The sequence below is a fragment of the Tubulanus polymorphus genome, chromosome 9 (genome assembly GCF_964204645.1).
Source record: "Tubulanus polymorphus chromosome 9, tnTubPoly1.2, whole genome shotgun sequence".
Classification (NCBI taxonomy): domain Eukaryota; kingdom Metazoa; phylum Nemertea; class Palaeonemertea; order Tubulaniformes; family Tubulanidae; genus Tubulanus; species Tubulanus polymorphus.
Window position 1 is genome coordinate 7972505 of NC_134033.1, and position 22084 is coordinate 7994588.

A 22084-nucleotide genomic window follows, 5' to 3' on the forward strand; every position below is an offset into this window, starting at 1 on the left:
CTTAGTGTGAGTCAGGTAAGATGTCCGCCCCCAGTGAAGATGGCCTCCAGGCCATCTTCAAAAATCTTGAATTTTTTGTTAGTGCAATACAGCAAAATACAATTTTTAAATGGAAAGCCCTTTAGCTTTCCAAGCGATGTCATCATCAAGAACATGGTATTGATTGTTCTGTCATGTGCTAGGGAGTCATAGGGAAAACCCATTACCATGTATATCATCAAAATTGAACATGCTAATCACACAGCGCACCATCATTTCATCTGTAACAGCTGTCCTTTTCCCTTTATACGAATCATGAAATTGTAATAAATTCATTGTGAAAAGGAGACAAATAAAGAAATATCATTATTATTTATACCTTATTGCAAATCTGAGAAAAAATCAATTTTTGTGCTCAAAAGTAAAATGTACTCAGTTGATCCTACTGGACCCATGGTCCTTTATCATCGAATGCCATGTTTCTGATGAAATTAAACCCTTTCAATACAACATGGTGTCTCCGCTGCTGTACCGGATAGAATTTAGGGGTTTATAGGGGTATATTTGAGGATGTTAGGGGTTTCATTAGGGTATGATTTCAGGCCTCAGAAAATTGTTACCTATGTATTTGACACTGACATATTATATACCATGGTGTTGAAAACCTTTGGGCTTACAACTAAGACAAATAATTTGGATATATGTGACCTTGAGGATGGACAGTTTCTGGTTATTCATTATTGTTCTTAGTGTCCGTTGCCATGACAACCGGATCAACGGGTATAAAAAATTGTCACAGATTTCATTTTCATCATCAAAATCATTGCCGGCACTAAACTATTTTCTGACTAAGTCTCATCATCTGAACTGCACTGTCATATTCGTTGTCACTCTCAATTTGTTCACTACCAAATTCCAAGTCACCAGCATCGTATCTGTCAGCATCATAGACGAGCTGCTGAACTGTTTCATCCAGCCAAATTGTTTTTTATCTCGGGCGAAGCCCGATATGTTGTAATGGGTCCAAAAATCGAATTTTTGCTTACAAATGAGGTTATAACTTTGACACGATGTCATACAATCTACTATGTTTATGTGCAAAATGTAGCTTCATCATGCGGCTAAACTCTGTTGGAAATGGAATTTTGGATATCGCGTTCATTTAAGAGAAAGCGACGAATTTGTGGCGATTTTTAAAGAAATTTCAAGGAGCATTTTGTTTCATAAAAGGCTAGAAGGCTGATATACAACGTTACATTGAAGTAAAATAACTGCTCCCTGCGGTTGGCTGAGCTCCCTCTGTCAATCAGTGTAAGGGCATATTCGATTGACGCAGACAAACCGGTCTATTAATCTTCTCATGTATTAATCTGTTCGGTTTAGTTTCTCATTTTCCAGTCATGGGAGCGTCTTATATGTTTCTTTTTAATTTGATAGCCATAGTATCGATTCCGTGTCCCCATATCTATTTCATTATGCAAATAAACGAAGATTCAATCGATACGCTACTTCACGGAAGATTATGCGTGCACAATCGAATAGGCCCAAACCTTGTGTATTGCCGCGATGATTGCTGATTAGATTTCGATGATGTTGTTCACCGAAATCAGCAGATTTTACACATCCATGAAGTGTTCAATGAAAACCTCAAAGATGCATCAATCCGATGGCGCCTATACATTACAAAGATAACATTCTGCGCCCGAGATATTAAGATCCGTGGATCTCTTGTTCCTGGCTGTTGCCATCTTGGATTTTATGCAGATGGCAGCACCGGCTGATACTGATAGATATGCCCTGCGATACCGTATCACATACGGTACGGGTATGCTAGCTTGCCAATTTGTACCGTATGCCATCCGATATTGGTATTGTAAGGTTAAGCAAATTCGCCGTGTCAACATATTGGAACCTGTAAAAAAATGGCAATTGGTCACGAAAATCATTTGGAATTGCTTCCAACGCACCTGTTTTATAGTTAGAAGATAAACTACCAGTAATTATTTTGCAGTGATAACTTTGCGGCTGCTTGGATGAACCTCGGTATCGTACAATCAACGCTTAAGAAATATGAACAATCAGAACGAAGCTATTTCAACGCCATAAAACATCGCAGAAACTATCCTGATTGTTACTTCAACCTGGGAAATCTTGTAAGTGAAACTTGAAACTCGGTTCCACAGTAAGTTGCGATAGTTCAGATCGATTGTCGATTTAATTGATTTTGGGCAAATTCCACAGTTGTGCACGTTAAATTTCACTCGCTTCAGTTCTAGTGCGGGTTAATTTGATACTTGATTCAGTCCCACAGTGGTGTGGGTGCTATTTGACTATGAAATCAGTTCAGCAGTTGTTAGTGGTTTTAATTTTAGTGTTGATCCAGTTTCACAATTGTGTGGTTTAAGTAATCATCTTTGCAGTTTTTTGCATTCACAGTATTTGGAAACAAAGCAACATACAAAGGCCTTATTTGCTTGGCGTAACTCAACCCGGTTGAAACCAACTCATGTCAGCGCCTGGAGCAATATGATCATTTTACTTGATAATATTGGTAAGTATTTTCAATAATTTCTATTGAAAGATGGTAAATATACATTAAAGGGTAACTGACACTTTTTTAAAGATTTTCTACTTTTTACACTAAACGATATATTATAGTATACAATAAGGCTAGGTGATTTCATAATTGGAAAAATCTTTTCAATCTAGTCAGAATTGATGATTTTGATGTTCGCAAATTGCAAAATCACAAATTGCACGTAAACTAAACATTTTGGAACAGAACGGTTGAAGATGAGTGTATAGATCAATAGAATACATCATATTTTGAAATTTAAAAAAAAGTGTCAGTTACCCTTTAAGTAATGCTATTTATATCTGGGTGTGTTGTTCTACCATCTGATGTATAAATGAATCATAGGGTGTTTCATTTTTTGCCCCTCTTCGTCAGCCACAAGGGGTATTGTCATCGTCTCTGACTTGTATCAACAGTATACCGAGTTTGGATCACTTACTATACAAATTGAGCAAATTCATATGACATGGTTTCCAGATGAAAGGCTTTTTTCACTGTGCAACTAAGCATATATTCATACAAATCATGCATTCAAGCGTCATCCATTCTCCAATTCCTAGGGAGCTAAATTTTGAAAAGTGCCTAGTTAAAAATTCATAGGAGGTTTTTTGCAAAAATCTAAATGCAGAAATATCAGTTTTAAAAGACCAACCAGAAACCAAAGCCTCCTCTAAGATTGGCTTAGCCACAGAAATCTGCTGGTGTTCTGTGAAATCTCTAGTTGATTTGGTTTTTGATGGGTTTCGTCGTCAGCCGAACCCATCTATCCACCCGAATGCCATCTGTCTGTCTGTCCGTCTGTCTGTGGATGTTTCTTTATGACACGATTTAAGCTGTTTTTGTGGACCGATAATTCTGTAAATTGGCACATTTATTCTGTACTTGATGTAGATGGGGAAGCTTGGTTAATATTTGATTCTGATGTTTATAAGTGCCCAAATCTGGTTTTAAAATAATCAACGGTACTCGTTAGTTCAAGCTGCTGTAGTGCGTTACTACGGCGACGCTCAATACACTCGCTGTGTGTATGTAACACAGAACATGTTTGTACATGGAGATATTGATCATACAGCACCTGGCGCTGATCTAGTATTAACGCCTCGTGCGCGGTATTCAGCGCTAATACCGAGAGACTCGGGAATGTTTCGGACACAACTACGCAGTGAACTATAGAACTTTCGGAATTTGGATAAGGCCGGATCATTCTTTGCAGTTTCAGACGGTCGCTACTCTTTACCGCAAAAACCAGCGTAGATTAACTGGCCAGCTGAGATTTCCGCCCGATTATATCACTCGAATTTACTGAGTACGGGAGCTTCAATCACAGTCACAAAGAAATATTGATGATAAGTCCAAGTTTAATTATATATTCCACAAAACAAACGAGGCATTTGATGAATAGAGTTTATTTTGTTTGAAAAAAAACATCATTTAAACACCGAAATATCAGCGCACCAGGTAGCGCGCATCCACTATTTTTCGCAGTGATAACATCACACGCAGTATACGGCCAAGATCCGTGTTTGGAGCAACGCTGAGGACTAATCTTAAGTAATTGAAGATGGCAGTAAGTGTCATCAATTGAACTCGTCATTTTTATGCCCTCATGTTAGCAATCGTTGGAGCCAGGCTATCTTGTATTTAGTTTGCAACACTGATGATTTTGATATTGTTAATACTTAGTGCACGGTGCGAGTCGATTGCATTGTCAGCAATAAGGCGTTAACCGTTAACCATTTATGTATCAATTACCTGTAGTAATAGATAACGCTTCCAAAGGACCAGATTAGTGTTTTTACCGCGTGCACACAGACATGCATCAACAGACCCACATCTTAATTGTCGAATGAATGGTCATGCAAAGACATGGTGTCTTATTTAAAAACGATTTAAGCTTGGGCATTAATTGCTTTTCTATTAAAAGATATCCTATGAATGAAACTATTGTAAGCCACATTCAGTTGATGAACTTGATTTCAACAGTAACCGGCCGGCCTGGTTTTATATGTACTGTTCTAAAAAACTTATATAGCAGCTTCTGATTTTGTTTGTCCCGAGTAGTTAGTGCTAAAGTTTTAGTTGTTTTATGTCATTGTCAAGTCCAAAATGCCCATAATTAATCTTGCGTAACTGTCGTTCTACCGCTGGTGAATATTGTTTTCCGGTTCCACTTGGTCAATCGTAAGACTAGCTACAGGCCCTCAGCTAGCAGTTGGCCTTAAGGTACAGTCTCTGAACAGCTTCTAAACACTCGTGTTAAATCATGGATGTGAAGCTTCTCCCCCATGGACTGCATGGTCATTGGCCTATGTCATGGGTTCTTGGCAATAGTGCCGAGAGCAGACTGTATCCAGTGGTCATGGTAAGTATACTTTCTGATGTTTTACCTTGATAGTATGGATTACACATGCACCACATCAACACAGTTATTTCCATTAACTTTTCAAGTTCTAAGTCAATACTGAAACCCATCATGGAATGTTACTTTCTGGTTTGGAAGGAATCTTCATATGCACTAGCCTAAAGAAAATTCATCCTTCACAATTTGCGCCATGTTTGGGAAAAATAGCTTTGGATGGATTACCTTGATATGCTTTTGGCCATGTGCTCGAACTGCAAATTCAATCACATTTTATTCTGCAAAAAAATATCAAATCCAATTCAATTGCCGCTCACGGACAATTAAAACAGGAAAAAGGACGAGTTAAACGACAATGACTAAATTTCTGTTGACTACGAGAAGACTGTTTTTAATGGCTGACTGGAAAACAAGTACATATACTATATAACGAGTACAAAATACGCATGCGTAGAGCTGAAGCCTGTCGGGAAAACTAATAAAACGAAAACTGACACCCGAAATATCTGAAATATTCCCGACACACTCCAGTCCCACGATGTTACAACACAACAACGGTTTTTATGACAGTTCTTTTGAATTCGACTGAATCTTAATTAGTTCATTAGCCTTGATGGTTGCAGCACGCTGAAGTCTGAGTGGAACGTCACTCAGTTGTTTGGTGTCGTTGATTAACGAGTTAATGTCCTGACACGCAATTTCTAACGGAACCAGTTTCGAAATTGGTATAGCCTTGGTTGGTTCTTATACACGTACGATTCCGTTTGTTCCAGGATGTAAGCGCGCTAAAACGGCTAGTTTCCACGATAACAATGGGTGTTGTCTGCGTGTACGAGCACTACATCGTCAACCTAACCTTACATAACAACTCTGAGAAAGAGGCATTCCCGGCCTGACCATGCCTCTCACGAAGAGCAGGAAGATATTCCTCGAAAAAACGACGCTTAAAGTGATTGAACAAATAGGCTCTTTTTTTCGCCCTGTTGACGTCTGATCGTTGAATGTAGTCGGGATTGTGTAAGTCGTCGATATCAACTAATTTGTATGGTACGCCGTTAATTTGACGACCTATAATAATTGCGATGGCGTTAACGGTTGCGGATCTGACATTCCATTGCATAAGGCGGTAATCGGACGGTCGTTCAATGGGGACTCTATTTCGGTGACTACGGTTTGTAATTCGGTAAACTCTAGTTTTGCTCGCCTTAACATTTTCTTCAATGCACGTTTCACTAAACCAACCAATCGTTCAAAGAATCCACCGAACCATGGGCCTCGACAAGGCCCGCATTTCCATTCGCATCCTTTCAACGCAAGTTGTTTCTCCAAGTGAAGAGAGGAGAATAACTTAATTAACTGTTTCTCTGCTGCTTTAAACGTTGCAGCAATATCGGATATGCAACAGGTAGGAACAGAACGATGGCTGCAAAATCTACGGAACGCTAGCATGAAAGTCGGTAATGATAAATCTACGACAAGTTCTAAGTGAATACACCGGGTTACCGCACAAGTGAATAACAAAATATACGACTTTGACACAGTAGACAGATTTAAAGTTAGACAGAAATTCGAATGGCCCAGCGTAATCGAGACCGGTTATCGCAAACAGCACTGCATCTTCACTCTCTCTGGTGGTAGAGGAGGAGATATTGGATACGCATACGGTTTACCCTGGCGTTCTCTACAAGTCTTACAACTGGATAATAGTTTAGCAGTAAGCCTACGCAATCGAGGAACCCAGTAACATTGACGAACATTAGTTATCGTAGCTGAAACTCCCTCGTGATGTATATTCCTGATTTAAATTCAAAAGTTCTCCAGAACATGCGGAAATTAGATTTTCAACTTCGGTAATCGTTTTTGTAACTATGGCTCATTGTCCACTCTGCTTATTACGTGACATAATATTAGTTAACTTAAACGACGGCTCGGTCTGTGCTACTTATGAAAAATTGATTGTACTGAGTAAATTATAGGTATTGAGTGGGGTATTTTGACAAATATTACCCATGGAATGGATCATTTGCCATCTATGAAAAGCTGACAGGCTGGCCATAATGCCCCTTGGGGCTCTTGTTGTATTATGTAGGTCTTCCAACATGGCCACCAATCCCATATATGTATGTGAAATGTATTTTGGACCTTGTTCCCGCTCTACAGTCTACAGATTTTGACTGATTTTCTTATAACTTAGTGGGTTTCGGATAATATAGGAGAAAGATATGGCTTGTTGTTTCTTATGTAAGTTACTTTGCGTATTTATTTTTTAGAACAGTATACCGAGGCAGAACGGATTGCGCATAAAGCACTGGAGTATGTACCGAAAGAATCTCAGATTTACTATAACATCGCTAATGTCCTCGGGAAACAGTCAAAATACGTCGAAAGTGAAAAATTCTTCAATATCGCCATCAAAATCAATCCGAAGCCTGTCTATTTCCTAAATCTTGGTAAGTTATCAAACATTTTTGACCCCTTCCGCATGTCTGTTAACTGAATTGCATTAATCCTTTCATAATGAGTATTATCTGTGAACCTATGTAATACTGATGACTCACTCCCAGTAGCCCATCAGTGAACCCATTTTAAGAAAATTAGAAAATATACTAGCTATTGAGATCATCCATTTAAGTGTACTTTTTTGCCCACTTGGGACTTTAGTCCAAGCGGGCTATTGTGTTCCCTTTTTGTCCGTCGTCCGTCATAGCATTAGTCTGTCCGTAGACGGAATCCAGTTATTTTGGGAAGTTTTGAAGACGCTGCAATGTAATGTCTTGATATTTGCTTTATACATGTATCTAATCTAGACACATCTTCAGCCCAAAAACTGGCCGGGTCAAATTCAAGATGGCCGACTGGCAGCCATTTTTGTTCGCCAAAATCAGCACTTTTTAGGACAACAGTACGTAGTACACGTTGTCCTATTGTTATCGTGGAATCCGTCACGTCAAATGCTTTTCGTCTGAAACTTTCACAGTCGCTTGAATATGAAACACAGAAGGTTGAGTTCGTATATGATGAATTTTCGTTACTTGGTTAATTGAATATTGCCTAAATGAAAAATTGAGTCTCTAAAGTAGCGCCACCCCTGTCCAGAAGTAAAACTCTATCAGTATGAGCTTAAAATAGTGCCACGCATACATTTTTTGAATAGCACATTACATAGGCCTATTTTCTGATTTAGTTGTTGATTTCCGTGTATAGAAATCGGGAAATTTATTTTGTCGTTTATTGCCAGAAAGTTCGGTATTTTCTTGGTGTGTGTGTCAGCGGATTAATTGAATGTTTACACATGGGTAATATGGACTCAGCGAGTACACGTGCTACGTCGATTCAACATTAGCTGCTGTGTTGAATCGATACTCAGCGTTCACATGCGGTGTAAAAGTCTAGTACATGCACAGTATAGTTTTTACAGATCGCAGTACGTCGAGCAACGCTGAAAACTTTCTTACTATTACTATTACTAAGTAAAATGATTAATCTTCAATAATTCTTTTGGACTTTTGCGTCAGCGATCTATTTTTAGAGCCCGATTATGTGTATTTAGTCTGCGGCACAGTGATGAGAGCGCGCGTCGATAACATTATTGAAACTTAACTTTTGAAGACTATTGATGAAGCCTAAATTGGGTAAATTGTCAATGTTATGTCATTTTTGGGGATTTTTAGCGATGTAGTATGACGTCATCTTGATCTACTAACGTAAACACATGAGCATAATTGTACATCATTTGCTGTCGAATCTACAAGTAGGCTTTTTATATATCAGTGATACAACATATAAAATTCTTCAATGAGAAAACCACAAAAGAAGAAATAAAATTGACAAGGTTTTTTGGTTTACCTATGTTATGGCTGTTGGTTGGCAGTCTGCCAAAAGTATGTTAAATCGCGGCACAAAATTTAGTGGTAATACTTACAGGGTTGTCTTTTATCGTGAATCAAGTAGAATTGTACGCGGACGTCAGGCCGGAAAGCTTCGAACAGATGATGCAATATTTTTCGTGAAAAACGCGAAAAACATCGAAAATTTTTCGCTTTCTATAAGTTACTTGTGTTGACCTATATTTGAGTTTCCGGCGTGAATACGGGAAATTCTCGGAATTTCTGCGAATTTCGGCACCTCTGACGTAATTTTGGGAGTCACAAAATGGCGAACAATTCATTTTATATTTGTGCCGAGCTTAGTTCGCTGTTAGTTTGTTCAGTTGTGAGGATTATTATAGAGTCGGCTATCTAATTTAGTATCTCAAACTTAGTAAGTGTGGCAATTTCTATAGTCCTAGCCCGGCTTTGTCTTGTCATTGTCTTATTTTGACCGACTCGTACAAAATACATTCTTTGTTTGAAAGAGTAATAGACGATGGCGCCAGTCCGTGAGCCGTTGTTTTTGGAGAGAGGCAGTCGACAAATGTTTGGCATCGTTTTTATTGAAATGAGAGTTAATTGGTTCCACACAGTTGTGTGCGCTTTTTCATTTGCTATTGCCGTAGGCTAATTAGTGTGTTTGCCGATGTTTTTGCGGTATATTGGCATTCTTCGCGTAACCAGGGCTGCCAACCTTGTCCTTACGCAGATAGGGACAGAAGGATATCTTAGGAGGAACTTTGGGGGTTCAAATAGGAACCTACTAAAATGAAGCAATTTCTCAGTTTTGCTTAATAGGAACAAAATAACTATAAATAGGAACGATTTAATCTAATCAATTTTTATTGAACAAAAACACCTACGTTTCAAAATTTCTTTTTTGAAACTTAATCATGCAAAATATCAACGAAGTGTATCATACATAAGATCACCATAATATTCTCAATTTATCAAAACTATCTAACTACAATGAGAACCAACTTAAGCAAAATAAACTTGATATTTCTCGAATATGTAGCTTTAAGAAAACAATAGAGGAAATGGAATAATAATAATCAGATCATGCTTACCTTTGTCTTTGGGCCAGCGAAGGAATTTTTTCGCTGCGGCCTGCTTTGGAATTTTTGGCAAAGAACCAACGACCAGGTTCGGTTGGGCGTCAATGGCGAATTGAAGCCCTAAAACATCGAGTAAAACCGGGCATCCCGGACAGGACTTTATGTCCTGTGCGGGCGTTTTGTTTCTTTTAGATCGCTCTGCTTCACGGAGGGGTTCACGGGAGCGGTTATTTATTCCGCTGCTGGATCACCTAAAGGGTGATATTTCACGGGACACAGTGGCCCGATGGGTCTCTTCACTGATCAAGGACATTTTATTGAAGGAGAATCTTTCCTCGGAGGGAGTGGTTTCTCATCAAGTGAGGTCTATGGCTACTTCCTGCGCAGCCTTTTTCGGGTGCTCCGTTGGAGGAAGTCTGTCGGGCTGCCTTTTGGAATTCTCCATCGACATTCACGTCATTTTATTTACGGGATGTTTCAGGCCAGTTAGGCTCATTAGCTTCACTTGGTCCTGTTGTCATGGCTCAAGGTGTCCGTTCTTTCCGATCGGACCCTTTAGTGTAGAATATTTATGTTGCATTATCAGGATCACAGGGGGTGTATCCTTGTACATAGTTTGGGCTCATATCTGCAAGTATTAATTTCGCAAAATTCCGGAGGGGCCCCTGAGCTGGACGGACTCACTGTGGCCAACCGGTCTTCCCTGTGCTACAGTGCTCCATTCCGTGCTTGGGTAAGTGCTCTCTTTTTCCCTCTTACCTTGCGTTTGAGCGGTGGTTTTTCTATCTACCTTTCCCACCATCCTTGTGCTAGGCTAGTCTAGCAAAAACCATAGGAAAGGGTACAGTACTCGACGGAAATATTACAATTTTTGGAACTAAAATTTGTATTTCCGAGTAGTACTTACCCTTTCCTATGGTGGGAATCCCGCCCACCTGCCCCACATAGCTGTTTTTTTTTTGGTCTGCTATGACGTAAAAAGATGGCGGATTTCGCCGGTGGCTAAATGCAATACCGCAGGGCCTGGTCGTATAGATAAACCATTTGGGATCAATCCAAATTTAGAAAATATTGGCAAAAACCATAGGAAAGGGTAAGTACTACTCGGAAATACAAATTTTAGTTCCAAAAATTGTAATTTTTCAAGCACGTTATTGTTTTAGACACAGCATCCTCAGCGAGAGCGCCAACTATGTGTGAAGTTTTAGTACGCCCCCAATGATAGTTCATTGAATTGTAATGACTGGGAAACATTTTTTTCAATAGTTCTCTCGCGTGATTTCAACTAGGAAAAATGTAAACAAGGTTTCAGCCCTAATTACCTCCAGTTCCTTAGAGTCCGGACGAAAAAATGAAGATATTTTCCCTATCTTCGATATGCTTTTGTGTTTTCCAGAATCGCAATGTTTTTTTACATCGTTAAGGCCGCCGTAAGAGATGCTGAAATCAGTGCCACAAGACAAACAGAACGCAAAGTAAACTCCCCGTTTACTTTTGGCTACGCAAGGAAATGTCAACTTATAGTCTTTCGGAATTTTTGCATTCGCTTCGTTTTTTAGCCCACTTGGGACTTTAGTCCCAGCGGGCTATTGCGTTCACTTTTCGTCCGTCGTCCGTACGGTAGCGTTCGTCCGTCCGTAGACGGAATCCAGTTATTTTGGGAAGTTTTGAAGACGCTTCAAGGTAACGTCTTGATATTTGGGTTACACGTGTATCTACCCTAGACACATCTTCAGCCCAAAAACTGGCCCTGTCAGAATCAAGATGGCTGACTGGCAGCCATTGTTGTTCGCCAAAATCAGCACTTTTTACACATTTTTGAACTTTTTGAGGGAAATTTTGAAGACGCTTCGATCAATTACCTTGATCTTTCGGATATATATGAATCCCCCCAGGGCCCATCAACGAAACAAAAATTGGACTCAAGATGGCCGTCCGATGACCTTTTTAGTGCCTAAAAATGTTAATTTTTGCCCGAATTCTGAGTCATGTAGCTTCCTACTGGTTTACCATTTCTCATTGCAATTTGTGATGGGTATTCTTTGGAAAGGGATGTTTTATACCTCAGACAGGTATTTTTCATCAGCCAATTATGACGCAATTGGCGGCCATCTTGGTGTCATCAGTACTCATTCGTAAGTGGGAAAAAGTTTTTCCACATTATATTGATACCTAAGCGTATTTTGCTACCACAATCAATTAGAAAGTTGTAGCTCATAACGTGTTCTATGATTGTGGTGAGTTTCAAGGTAATTGGATTTCGTATGGCCACCAGGGGGCGTTGAATAATACAATATCTTAGCATTTCTTTATTATATTCGTACCTATGCATATTTTGTAACCACAATCAATTGGAAAGTTGTAGCTCATGACATCATCTATGATTGTTGTGAGTTTTAAGGACATTAGTTTTTCTATATGGTCACCAGGGGGCGTTGAATAGTAGAATAACTTAGTATTTACTTATTATATTGGTACCTAGGCATATTTTGTTACCATGATCAATTGCAAAGTTGTAGTTCATGACATGTTCTATGATTGTGGTGAGTTTCGAGGTCATTGGGTTTTGAATATGGTCACCAGGGGGCGTTGAATAGTAGAATGACTTAGTATTTCCATATTAAATTGGTAACGAGGCATATTTTGTTATCACAATCAATTACAAAATCGTAGCTGCTGACATGTTCTATGATTTTGGTGAGTTTCAAGGTCGTTGGTTTTTGTAAATGGTCACCAGGGGGCGTTGAATATTGAAATTGTTAGATTGTTGAGCATTTGAAACCATTTCCCAAGTGGGCATGGTGTCCCTGGACCCCTAGTTTTGTCATTGGGCCAGATTCATCGGCGGATCCCGAATCGCTGTGTGACGACGGCCCAGCGTCTGCCATCTTGTTGATGGTTGAGCTAATTACCGACCGAAACCAATATTTCCTAATTCAATTCAAATCAAAAGTGAATACGGCTGATGCTGAACGAAGGTCAATTCAATTCACATCTTTACTGAGTCACGCTTTTTCCGTAACAATTTTTTCCATCAAATTTATTTGATTTAATTTATTTCATAGACATTATGAGGAAATGAAGATGTTTTATAATAAAAATCGTATTCTTGAAATTATTTTCGGGACATCGGGACACGTTTTTTTAACCCTGTCGGAACGGCGTATTGTCGGAACGTGACCAATTCATTTATACGGAATAAGCACTTATACGGTTTAACCGGAGACGGATTAACCGAGGTTGACTGTAGTTGAATTCGAACGCCGCATTAGTTGTCGTTTCCTCGCTACGATCCTGCCTCTGTGTGTCTTGATGACCTCTGCATCTTTTATGCGCTACTGCTTGGCGCTAAGGTTTTTGATGAGGCGGGTACGTAGCAGGGAGGCCGCATTATGCTCGCAGGGAATAAACATCGCTCACACGTACATATTGTTCATGTCGAACTGATCCACTGTAGTTTGAAAATAGATAGAGAATTCATTAGAATGTCTAACTTGTTACTAACCCGCCCACATAGAAAGAGTCTTTTTAGTATCATTGATCATGGTTTAAAAAAGTAATGTACAGGGTAGATAGGTGGCTGGCTGTGTCAACTGTGTAAGCTCAGCAATGAGTGAAGAGACGAGGTATCAATTTTTTAGCCTCAGGTCTTGACTTTAAATCCTGAAAATCCTGACAGTTTGTATGGAACTTAGAATACTTTCTCATCTCCCGATACAGCTAGATTTGATTTCAGCTTCAGCAACAAAAATATAAATATGACATCTGAGATCTTTTTGATTTAATGAAACCTTATAATTTATTAGGAGGCTTATAATCTATAATGATTACATATATTTCATTTCAAAATCTATTAGGCCTACTTAAAATGTGTTACGTATTTACCTTCTCTTCCTCGTATAAACAACTGTTTGTCATTTAAAATCTAATTACCTTATACTTTTATAACATGTATTTCCTTTTATGTTAAGTATAAGCTGAAAGAGCACCTTACTAAACCAATGTATGGTCTAGTATGGTGGATATGATTAACTCCTTCAATTCACTAACTTCTGCGCTGTATCTAACAGTGCCCATGGGCACCTCGTTGAAGTTTTCGAGGGATATTTTGAAGACGCTTTAATCAATTACCTTGATTGTACGCATATATTTGTATCCCCCAAGGACCCATCAGCATGAGAAAAATTGGAGAGCTTGGACTCAAGATGGCCATCCTGTGACCTTTTTTGTGCCCAAAAATGTCAATTTTGGTCTGAGCTCTTAGTCATGTAGCTTCCTAATGGTTTGATATTTTTCATTGGAATTTGGGTATTCTATGAAAAGCGATCTTTAATACCTTAGACAGGTATTTTCGATCAGCCAATTATAACGCAATTTTGCAGCCATCTTAGTTTCATCAGAATTCATTCATAGGTGGAAAAAGGATTTTTGAGGAAAATAACACAGGTTTTGAATTAATAGCCTTCATGTTCGATCATTTATAGCACAGTAATATGATAATCTCTTCATATGGAATTTGGGATCACCCAATTCTTTGTTCTTGCCACTAAGGAGTTAGATATTGAATAATATATAATTTGTCTACTTATAATGGTACCTATGCATATTTTGTAACTACAATCAATTGCAATGTTATAGCTCATGGCATTTTCTATGATTTTGGTGAGTTTCAATGTCATTGGTTTTTGTATATGGTCACCAGGGGCGATGAATTGTACATTAAATTAGTTTTTAGGCCAGCCGTAGGATGGGCCTATTACTATGCAAATGGAGCGATTTTGAATGACATGGTTTCCAGAGTAAATGCTCTTTGACTGTGCAACTGAGCATATATTCATACAAATCATTCATTAGAGCATTATCCATATTCCTAACGCGTTGAAGCTGAATTTTGAAAAAAGTTTGTTGAAATTTATATGAGACTTTTTGTGAAAATCTGAATGTAAAATATCTGTTTTAGAAAGCCAATCAGAAAGCAGGTGTTCACGTGAACGTACAGTATCATCTACTGACTACCGGGTTTCATTTTAAGATCCAAAATTGCATTTCAAGATCGATTCCTGTAAAATCTTTAATTGATTTGGTTTTGAATCCAATTCAATTTTACTTTATTGAACAAATAAAAGATCAAATCCAATTCCATTTTGTTTTATTGAGCAAATTTCACGAAATTCAATTTGATTCCGCTTTCGAATCAATAAGACCAAGAGAAAAGATTTATCTGAGGTATTTGTTCTTGCCAGCTCCAGTCACTGTCACGATTGTATTGTGTAAATTATAGGATGTTGCGTGCAAGTCCTCTTATAAATGTGATAGTGACGGTGTACGTAAACACATTTTTACCTGTCATGAAGGTTATAAGATGGTAGTGAGTCGATGACGTCATTTTCATGCCACCACTTATAATTTGTTGGTGGGAGTTCAGATAAAGATTTGTCAAATGAATAGATACTTTAATCTTATTAATGCAGAGTGCGAAATTTCACTTTTTAATAAATATTTCCCTAGTAAGACTGTGGGAAAGTTTCTATCTTTGAATGGGCGAATCACGGCGGCAGAGTGCACCTGTGTCTAGGCGGAAATAGTTCCATATGAGGGCAAAGCTTTTAAATGATTAGACAGTCGGAGGTAGTTTATCAACTTTTTTCAACTATAGTGCTACTATTTTTCCAATCAAATTGCTAGATTTCGATCGTTTCTCATGAGTCAGCACTTGCAGTTCAAGTGTGATTTTGATGTGCGTAGTGTTACATTATGACTAGCGTAATGAATGGCGGCGCCATGTTTAAGCTGCGCGTGGAATTATAGGGTGGAATTATCTTGATTGTATCCATACGAAGTTTATTAAAGGTTAGTGTCAACAAATGGTCCATTATAGTCCCTCTAATTTATGTGGAGAGACGGGAAAACTGTGGTCTGTTTCATGTTATATTTGGCCTACATGACTGACCTTACTTGAGCGTTCGCTGCCGGCGCGCCGCTTCAAAGTTATTAATGTAGTATTATATAAATGATTGTTAATGACATACAACAAATAAACCTTTAAAGAAAGGTACCTAGTGTCTGATATTCTACTGAAAAATTCCGGATTGATTCACCGCATAGTTTTTTCATAGTGAGCATTTTAGTATATGAATCAGTTAAGATGATTGACAGGAGCGGGTGCCGTTGTATCAGCTGTTGAAGACGTTCGATGTCAACAATAATATAAACCAAGTGCGCGATGCAAACAGGGACATCAAACTAAGAAGCACTGAATTTCTGAATTACATGTGATTTGAATAGGCCATATGTGCTGGTTTTTCAAAAAGTCAAATCTTAATTGACTCCTATTGCATCGGCCTAGGCTAGGCCCTCTGGAATCAAATTGAATTCGACACAGTAATTCGCCTGTAATTTACGATGAATCATTTCGAAAATTAGCTTGAAGATTGGGTCTGACAAGATGTCCACCCCGATTGTAAAAAAGGTAATTGGTGATCAAATATGGCTGCCATTGGGGTGGCCATCTTGAATTTCTTGTTTGCACGATGCAGCCCGCAATTCTTGATGGATTTTCGCAAAATTTGGTGTGAGGGTACAGACTGCTTACCCCCACGGAATTTCCGTATTTGCTACGGATTTTAGTAGCTAAATACGGAAGCATAGATGCTCCGTAAAAACTACGGTTTTTCATCTGTTCTTTTCAAAATACCGATTTGTTTTATCTTCCTGTATGAAAATATGGCTAAAGTATATCATCACATCTGTGAATACAGTTATGAACTTTCAAAAGCAGGAGTACGGGGGTTCGTTTACTTCTACTCCTCGTAATTCTGGTCAGAGTATTGTTTTTATGCCAGGGGCGTACACGTGCGTCTATCTATTCTTTCACTGTATTGCTGCTGTGTATGATCAATATAATATATATATGATTATTTTATCGTGTCCTGAAAAATACTAAGTAGTAAATAAGTATGAATAAAGGTCGAGGTAGATATTTCTTCAGCTGGTAAAACCTGGGATTAAAGGCTCATTGACTTAACAGTGGTTTTTACTATATTTCGTGTGGCCAGGCTTTTTTATTTTGAGGTACGTATAATGTCAGAAGGCAAAATAGAAATGAAAATGAAATTGTTTTTTGTATTTTCTTCTTAAACGATTATTTTCCTGACTTCATTAATAGATATTTTCATCCTTGGGGAAAGCCCACTACTCAACTTTTCATCACAGTGGCAGCACCTGCCTGATACGCCTGATAAGTAGATACACTCCCGGGAACGATCGATTGATGCTTAATTGGAAACTATTGACAGACAAAGATTCATTAGACTACTGATTCGAGCTTATTTTTACTGAAATAAGTATGCAATACTACTGATGTTGAAATTTGGGGATAAGCAGGTCTGAGGGTAGGTAAGCTGTCCATGCCTATTGTATATGGAGGTCATCGGCTTTCAAATATGGCTGCCAGGGTAGCCATCTTGAATTTCTAGCACGAAACAGCCTGCAATTCTTGATGCATTTTCATGATACTAGGTGTAATAATTTTGGTAGTTGAAATGTCTACCCCTTATTGAAAATAAAGGTCAGGTATGGCCACCTTGGTTGCCATCCATCTTGGATTTCTTTTCAGCACGATGCCTACAATTCTTAATGCATTTTTTCATCCAGTGTGATCTTTGGGGCAGCGAAAATGGGCTTGTCTTTACATGCAAGGATATATTAACAGAAAATGAACATTATTGCCTCATAGCCTATACCATCATAAATATTTAAGTTCATCCTCAAACTAGAAGATCTTGGAATTAGAAATATTAAAGATTGGTCACATGTTTAATAGTAACAGAATTCGACATTTTTTCCTTCATAATACCAGTAATCACCAGCATAATACTCGGCAACAAAATTATGTTTTGAGCAGCATACCAAAAGTATCTACAACAAATGTTTTCCGCGCCTTGTTCCGTATCGATGGCAAAATGCCCCAAAATCACTAAGAGATTCTCCTACATTGAAATCTCTACGTTCAAACTTCAAACTTTTTTCGTTAAGCAAATATTGACCTCATAGTCTGGCTTCCTTTCGTAATTCTTTAAGGGACCTTCATTTAGTATGTACGCATTGTTTCATGGATTTTGGTCCCTCCTCTTTGCACAAGGTCAGCCATTTTTTCCTGTGTCTTGGAGAGCTCGCTTCCTTGGCCCCTCCCCTACATGCGTACATACGAAATGAACGACCCCATATAATGCTATTTGATGTATTCTGTTAATTTGATTCATATATTAGGGGATTATATTTTTCCCCCTTCCCGCCATTTGTAATTTTGTAAATTTGAATGTGTGCATGATTGATGAGTATGTGTTTTGACCGCTTGTGAGGGATAGGTGTCTCATACCCGACAAGCAACCTTGCTTTAATTGAGCACCTACCACTGATATCGGAACATCCTTTATAAATATAAAATTTGTTACAATTTCTTGTGGAAATAAACTATTATCATAAACTGTTATTAGGCCAGCAGTTGGCTGAGCCTATTACTATACAAATGGAGCGAATTTAAATGACATGGTTTCCAGAGCAAAGGCTCTTTTACTGTGCAACTGAGCATATATTCATATAAATCATTCATTAAAGCATTATCCATTCTCCAAACTCAACGTAGCTGAATTTTGAAAGAGGGCCTAGTTAAAATTTATATGAGCTTTTTCGCGAATATCTGATCGCAAAAATATTTGTTTTGAAAAGCCAATCAAAGGCAAGGAATCTTCTATGATTGGCTTAGCCGCAGAAATCAGCAGATGTTCACGTGAACCCGCGGTATCATCTACCACTTTACTTCCGGGTTTTATTTTAAGATCTAAAATTGTATTTCAAGATCGATTTCTGTGAAAGGGTTTGTTGATTTGGTTTTTGGGAGGAATATTTTTATTAGCACTATAGAAAATATCATTGACCATTGTGCAAAGTCCGGGAAAAATAGCTATTTCTTAAATCGGATAGATGACCTTGATATGCTAGTTAGCCATGTGCTCAAACTGCAAATTCAATCAAATTTGATTCCGCAAAAATTATCAAATCCAATTCAATTTTACTTTATTGAACAAACAAAAACATCCAATCCAATTCAATTTTGTTTTATTGAGCAAATTTCAGAAAATTCTATTCTATTCCCCATTAAAATCAATAAGACCAAGGGAAAAGATTTATCTGAGGTATTTGTTCCTGCCAGATCCAGTCGCCGTCTGTGCTACTTTTGTATTCTACAATTGTATTGTGTAAATTATTAGGTATTGACTAAGTTAGTTACCTAATCGTTGGTGGTAAGCTTTTTATTATCGGATGGGCTTATACCAAATGGCCTTCCCATTCCTGACTGTGGTTTGTGAAAATATCCGATCGTGAAACTCAACCACAGACAGGTTACTGACTAGTATTGACTCTGAGCTGGGAGTGTACTTTGACAAATTTAACCCACAGAATGCATCATCATTTGCCATTTTATGAAAAGCTGACAGGCTGGCCATGGTGCCCCTTGGGGCTCTTGTTTATAACTATTTTAAAACTGTTACATCGTTACAATGTAAATCATTCTGTAAAACTTTGAATACTTGGATCATTCTTCTTCTACTGCGTCATGAAGGTATAAGGCTATAACAGTATTAATTGATTGTCTGCTATTTTGCTATGTTCTGCTATATCAAACTTCACCATTTAGATGGCACAATGACTGTCTAGTCATCTCAATAATCCTAGAAATCAAATAATAGCTCTGCTCTTGCCAGGTTACCGAGGTCGAGAGGATGCGTCCCAATTCTCTTCACACCTCTCCGGACTCTCCCTCGAATAGATCTATTCTTGGACAATGAAACTAGGAAATCGGTTTTGATTTTACAAAATATGAAATCCAATTAAATTTCATTCGATAAATATTTCAGGTGTTTTGTATCATCGTTGGGGGCAGTTGATTAAAGCAGAGAAGACGTACTTGAAAGCGCTGGAACTCGACGCTGGACTGAATCACGCTCACGAGTATTTAGTCATGGTCCGAAAAAAGATCGCTACCTCAAGGCAAAATACATGATAATGACAATTATTGTTTTATCGAAACCTGCCAAGTATGACTTGAAAATTATTCTACCATAAGTTTGCAGACTACTGTAGGGCGATAAAAATGCGCTGGAAGAGGTGCGGTGGAAAAAGGCCGTCTTATTCCAGGTAAATCCTGACATGGTTACCTACCGTACTACAGTGGAACCTCGTTCTAACGACCTTGGAACTAACGGACCATCGCTTGTGATGTACGAAAAGAAAAACCTGGGCCAAAAATCCTCCTCATTTACAGTTAAATTTCATCGGAAACAACGACCCATTTTCTAACGAATTTTCGGTTATAACGACCTTAGTTTTTGAGTCATATTACATCTTTTTCATCGGGTCTATCGATCGCCAGCCACGATCAATAGCACTTGTTTATTTATTGTCAGGTTTAAACCGAGAGACGGTGTTGCTTTATTTACCTTAGATTAGTTATTCAGATTAACGATATACAAGGTGTTGCTGGCTGCTACAAGTATTGTTTCAGCTGTTTAAAGTTTTTTTTTTAGGCCAGCCGTAGGCTGAGCCTATTACTATACAAATGGAGCGAATTTAAATGACATGGTTTCCACACAAAAGGCTCTTTTGCTTGCCAAGTGAGGGCATATTCGAACAAATCACGTATTTAAGCGTAATCCATTCTCGGAATCGTAGCGAGCAGAATTTTGAAATAGGGTCTCATGAAAATGTTTTCTGCATTTTTCACGAAAGTTGAATCGGGAAAATTTCAATTTTTATCAGCCAATCAGGAAGTTGTGTCTTCCCTGTGATTGGTTTATCTGAAAATATCAGCAGCTGTTCACGTGAATTATCGCGATTTCATTACTGGCGCTTTTGCGCATGACTTCATGTGTCAACACGCGACAATACTTCCGCGTTCGCTACGTGTTCGCTGATTGGCCCATTTACTGGGAAATTCCACAGAAGCCTAATGTGGTTTGTTACAAGCGCTGTGATTGGCCCGACCCGATTCTGGCATGGCTATTATGACGCACTTGGCGGGCTCCACCTACGATGAGTACTGAGTACTGATGACCCCAACTTGGGGTCATCAGTACTCATTCGTAGGTGGAAAAAAAGTTTTTCCACATCATAATTGATACTTAAGCATATTTTGCTACTATAATCAATTGGAAAGTTGTAGCTCATGACATGTTCTATGATCGAGGTGAGTTTCAAGCTCATTGGTTTTTGTTTATGGCCACCAGGGGGCGTTGAACAATACAATAACTTACTATTTCTATATTACATTCGTACCTATGCATATTTTGCTACCACAATCAATTGGAAAGTTGTAGCTCATGACATGGTCTATGATCTTGGTGAGTTTCAAGCTCATTGGTTTTTGTATATGGCCACCAGGGGCGTTGAACAATACAATAACTTAGTATTTCTATATTACATTCATTCCTGCTGTCTGTGTTAACACACGATTTTACTATGTAAATGATATTGAGCAGGGAGTGTATATTGATAAATATAACCCACAGATTACATCATTTATAAAAAGCAAATCTGACAGGCTGGCCATTGTGCCCCTTGGGGCTCTTGTTTAATCTTAAAATAGGGATTGACCCTGTTATTTATTTGATTGGTTGATTTCGTTTGATTTTTTTGATTGAGTGTGCCTAAAAGACCCACCCAATAAATGATGTTAAAGGATCTAACGAACTATCGGATATTACAAACTTTTTATTTTGCCCAGCGGTTCGTTAGAAGGAGGTTCCACCGTAATATTCGTCCAACCTGTATTAGAAGGAGCGAGTCCATACCATAGTGCAGGTATACATTCTACAGTGAAGATATCGGGTGCCTGTTTGTGATAGACAATATTTTTCCACCTGTTTTGAGCCATTTGGTCAGAAGAGATATTACACTATACAACTTTCGTAACCCGATTCTAGCTAGGGTTAAAACTAGGGTTGAAATTGATTCTCCTCTCTGTGGGGAATTGGTCCTATAGTTTAATGTATCCAGAAATTAAGGTTTTTCTGATAAAAGTTTATACTTTTAATGGATATTGCCCCTAGTAGGGGAAGCGTTGGTGTGCCAAGTCCACATTGAAAATCCTTGACCATTGGATGCTCAGGGTTAAATGTTATTTATATAAATTCATATTGTCCTGTGCTGGGAACCGAGAGGTCCCTAGTTCGAAATCACCTCTGGC

At 38.4% G+C, this 22084-nt stretch overlaps 1 protein-coding gene across 1 annotated transcript in view; it reads left to right on the forward strand.

Annotated features, from left to right (window-relative positions):
- Positions 1 to 19977, forward strand: part of LOC141910514 (protein O-mannosyl-transferase TMTC4-like) — a 65666-nt gene extending 45689 nt beyond the window's left edge. The window contains exons 12-15 of the mRNA XM_074801208.1: positions 1991 to 2132; positions 2416 to 2530; positions 7184 to 7363; positions 19758 to 19977. Of these exons, the coding sequence (XP_074657309.1) occupies positions 1991 to 2132; positions 2416 to 2530; positions 7184 to 7363; positions 19758 to 19903 (583 nt within the window). The 3' untranslated portion in view covers positions 19904 to 19977. The remainder of the gene's footprint in view (positions 1 to 1990; positions 2133 to 2415; positions 2531 to 7183; positions 7364 to 19757) is intronic.
- The last annotated feature ends 2107 nt before the right edge of the window (positions 19978 to 22084 follow it).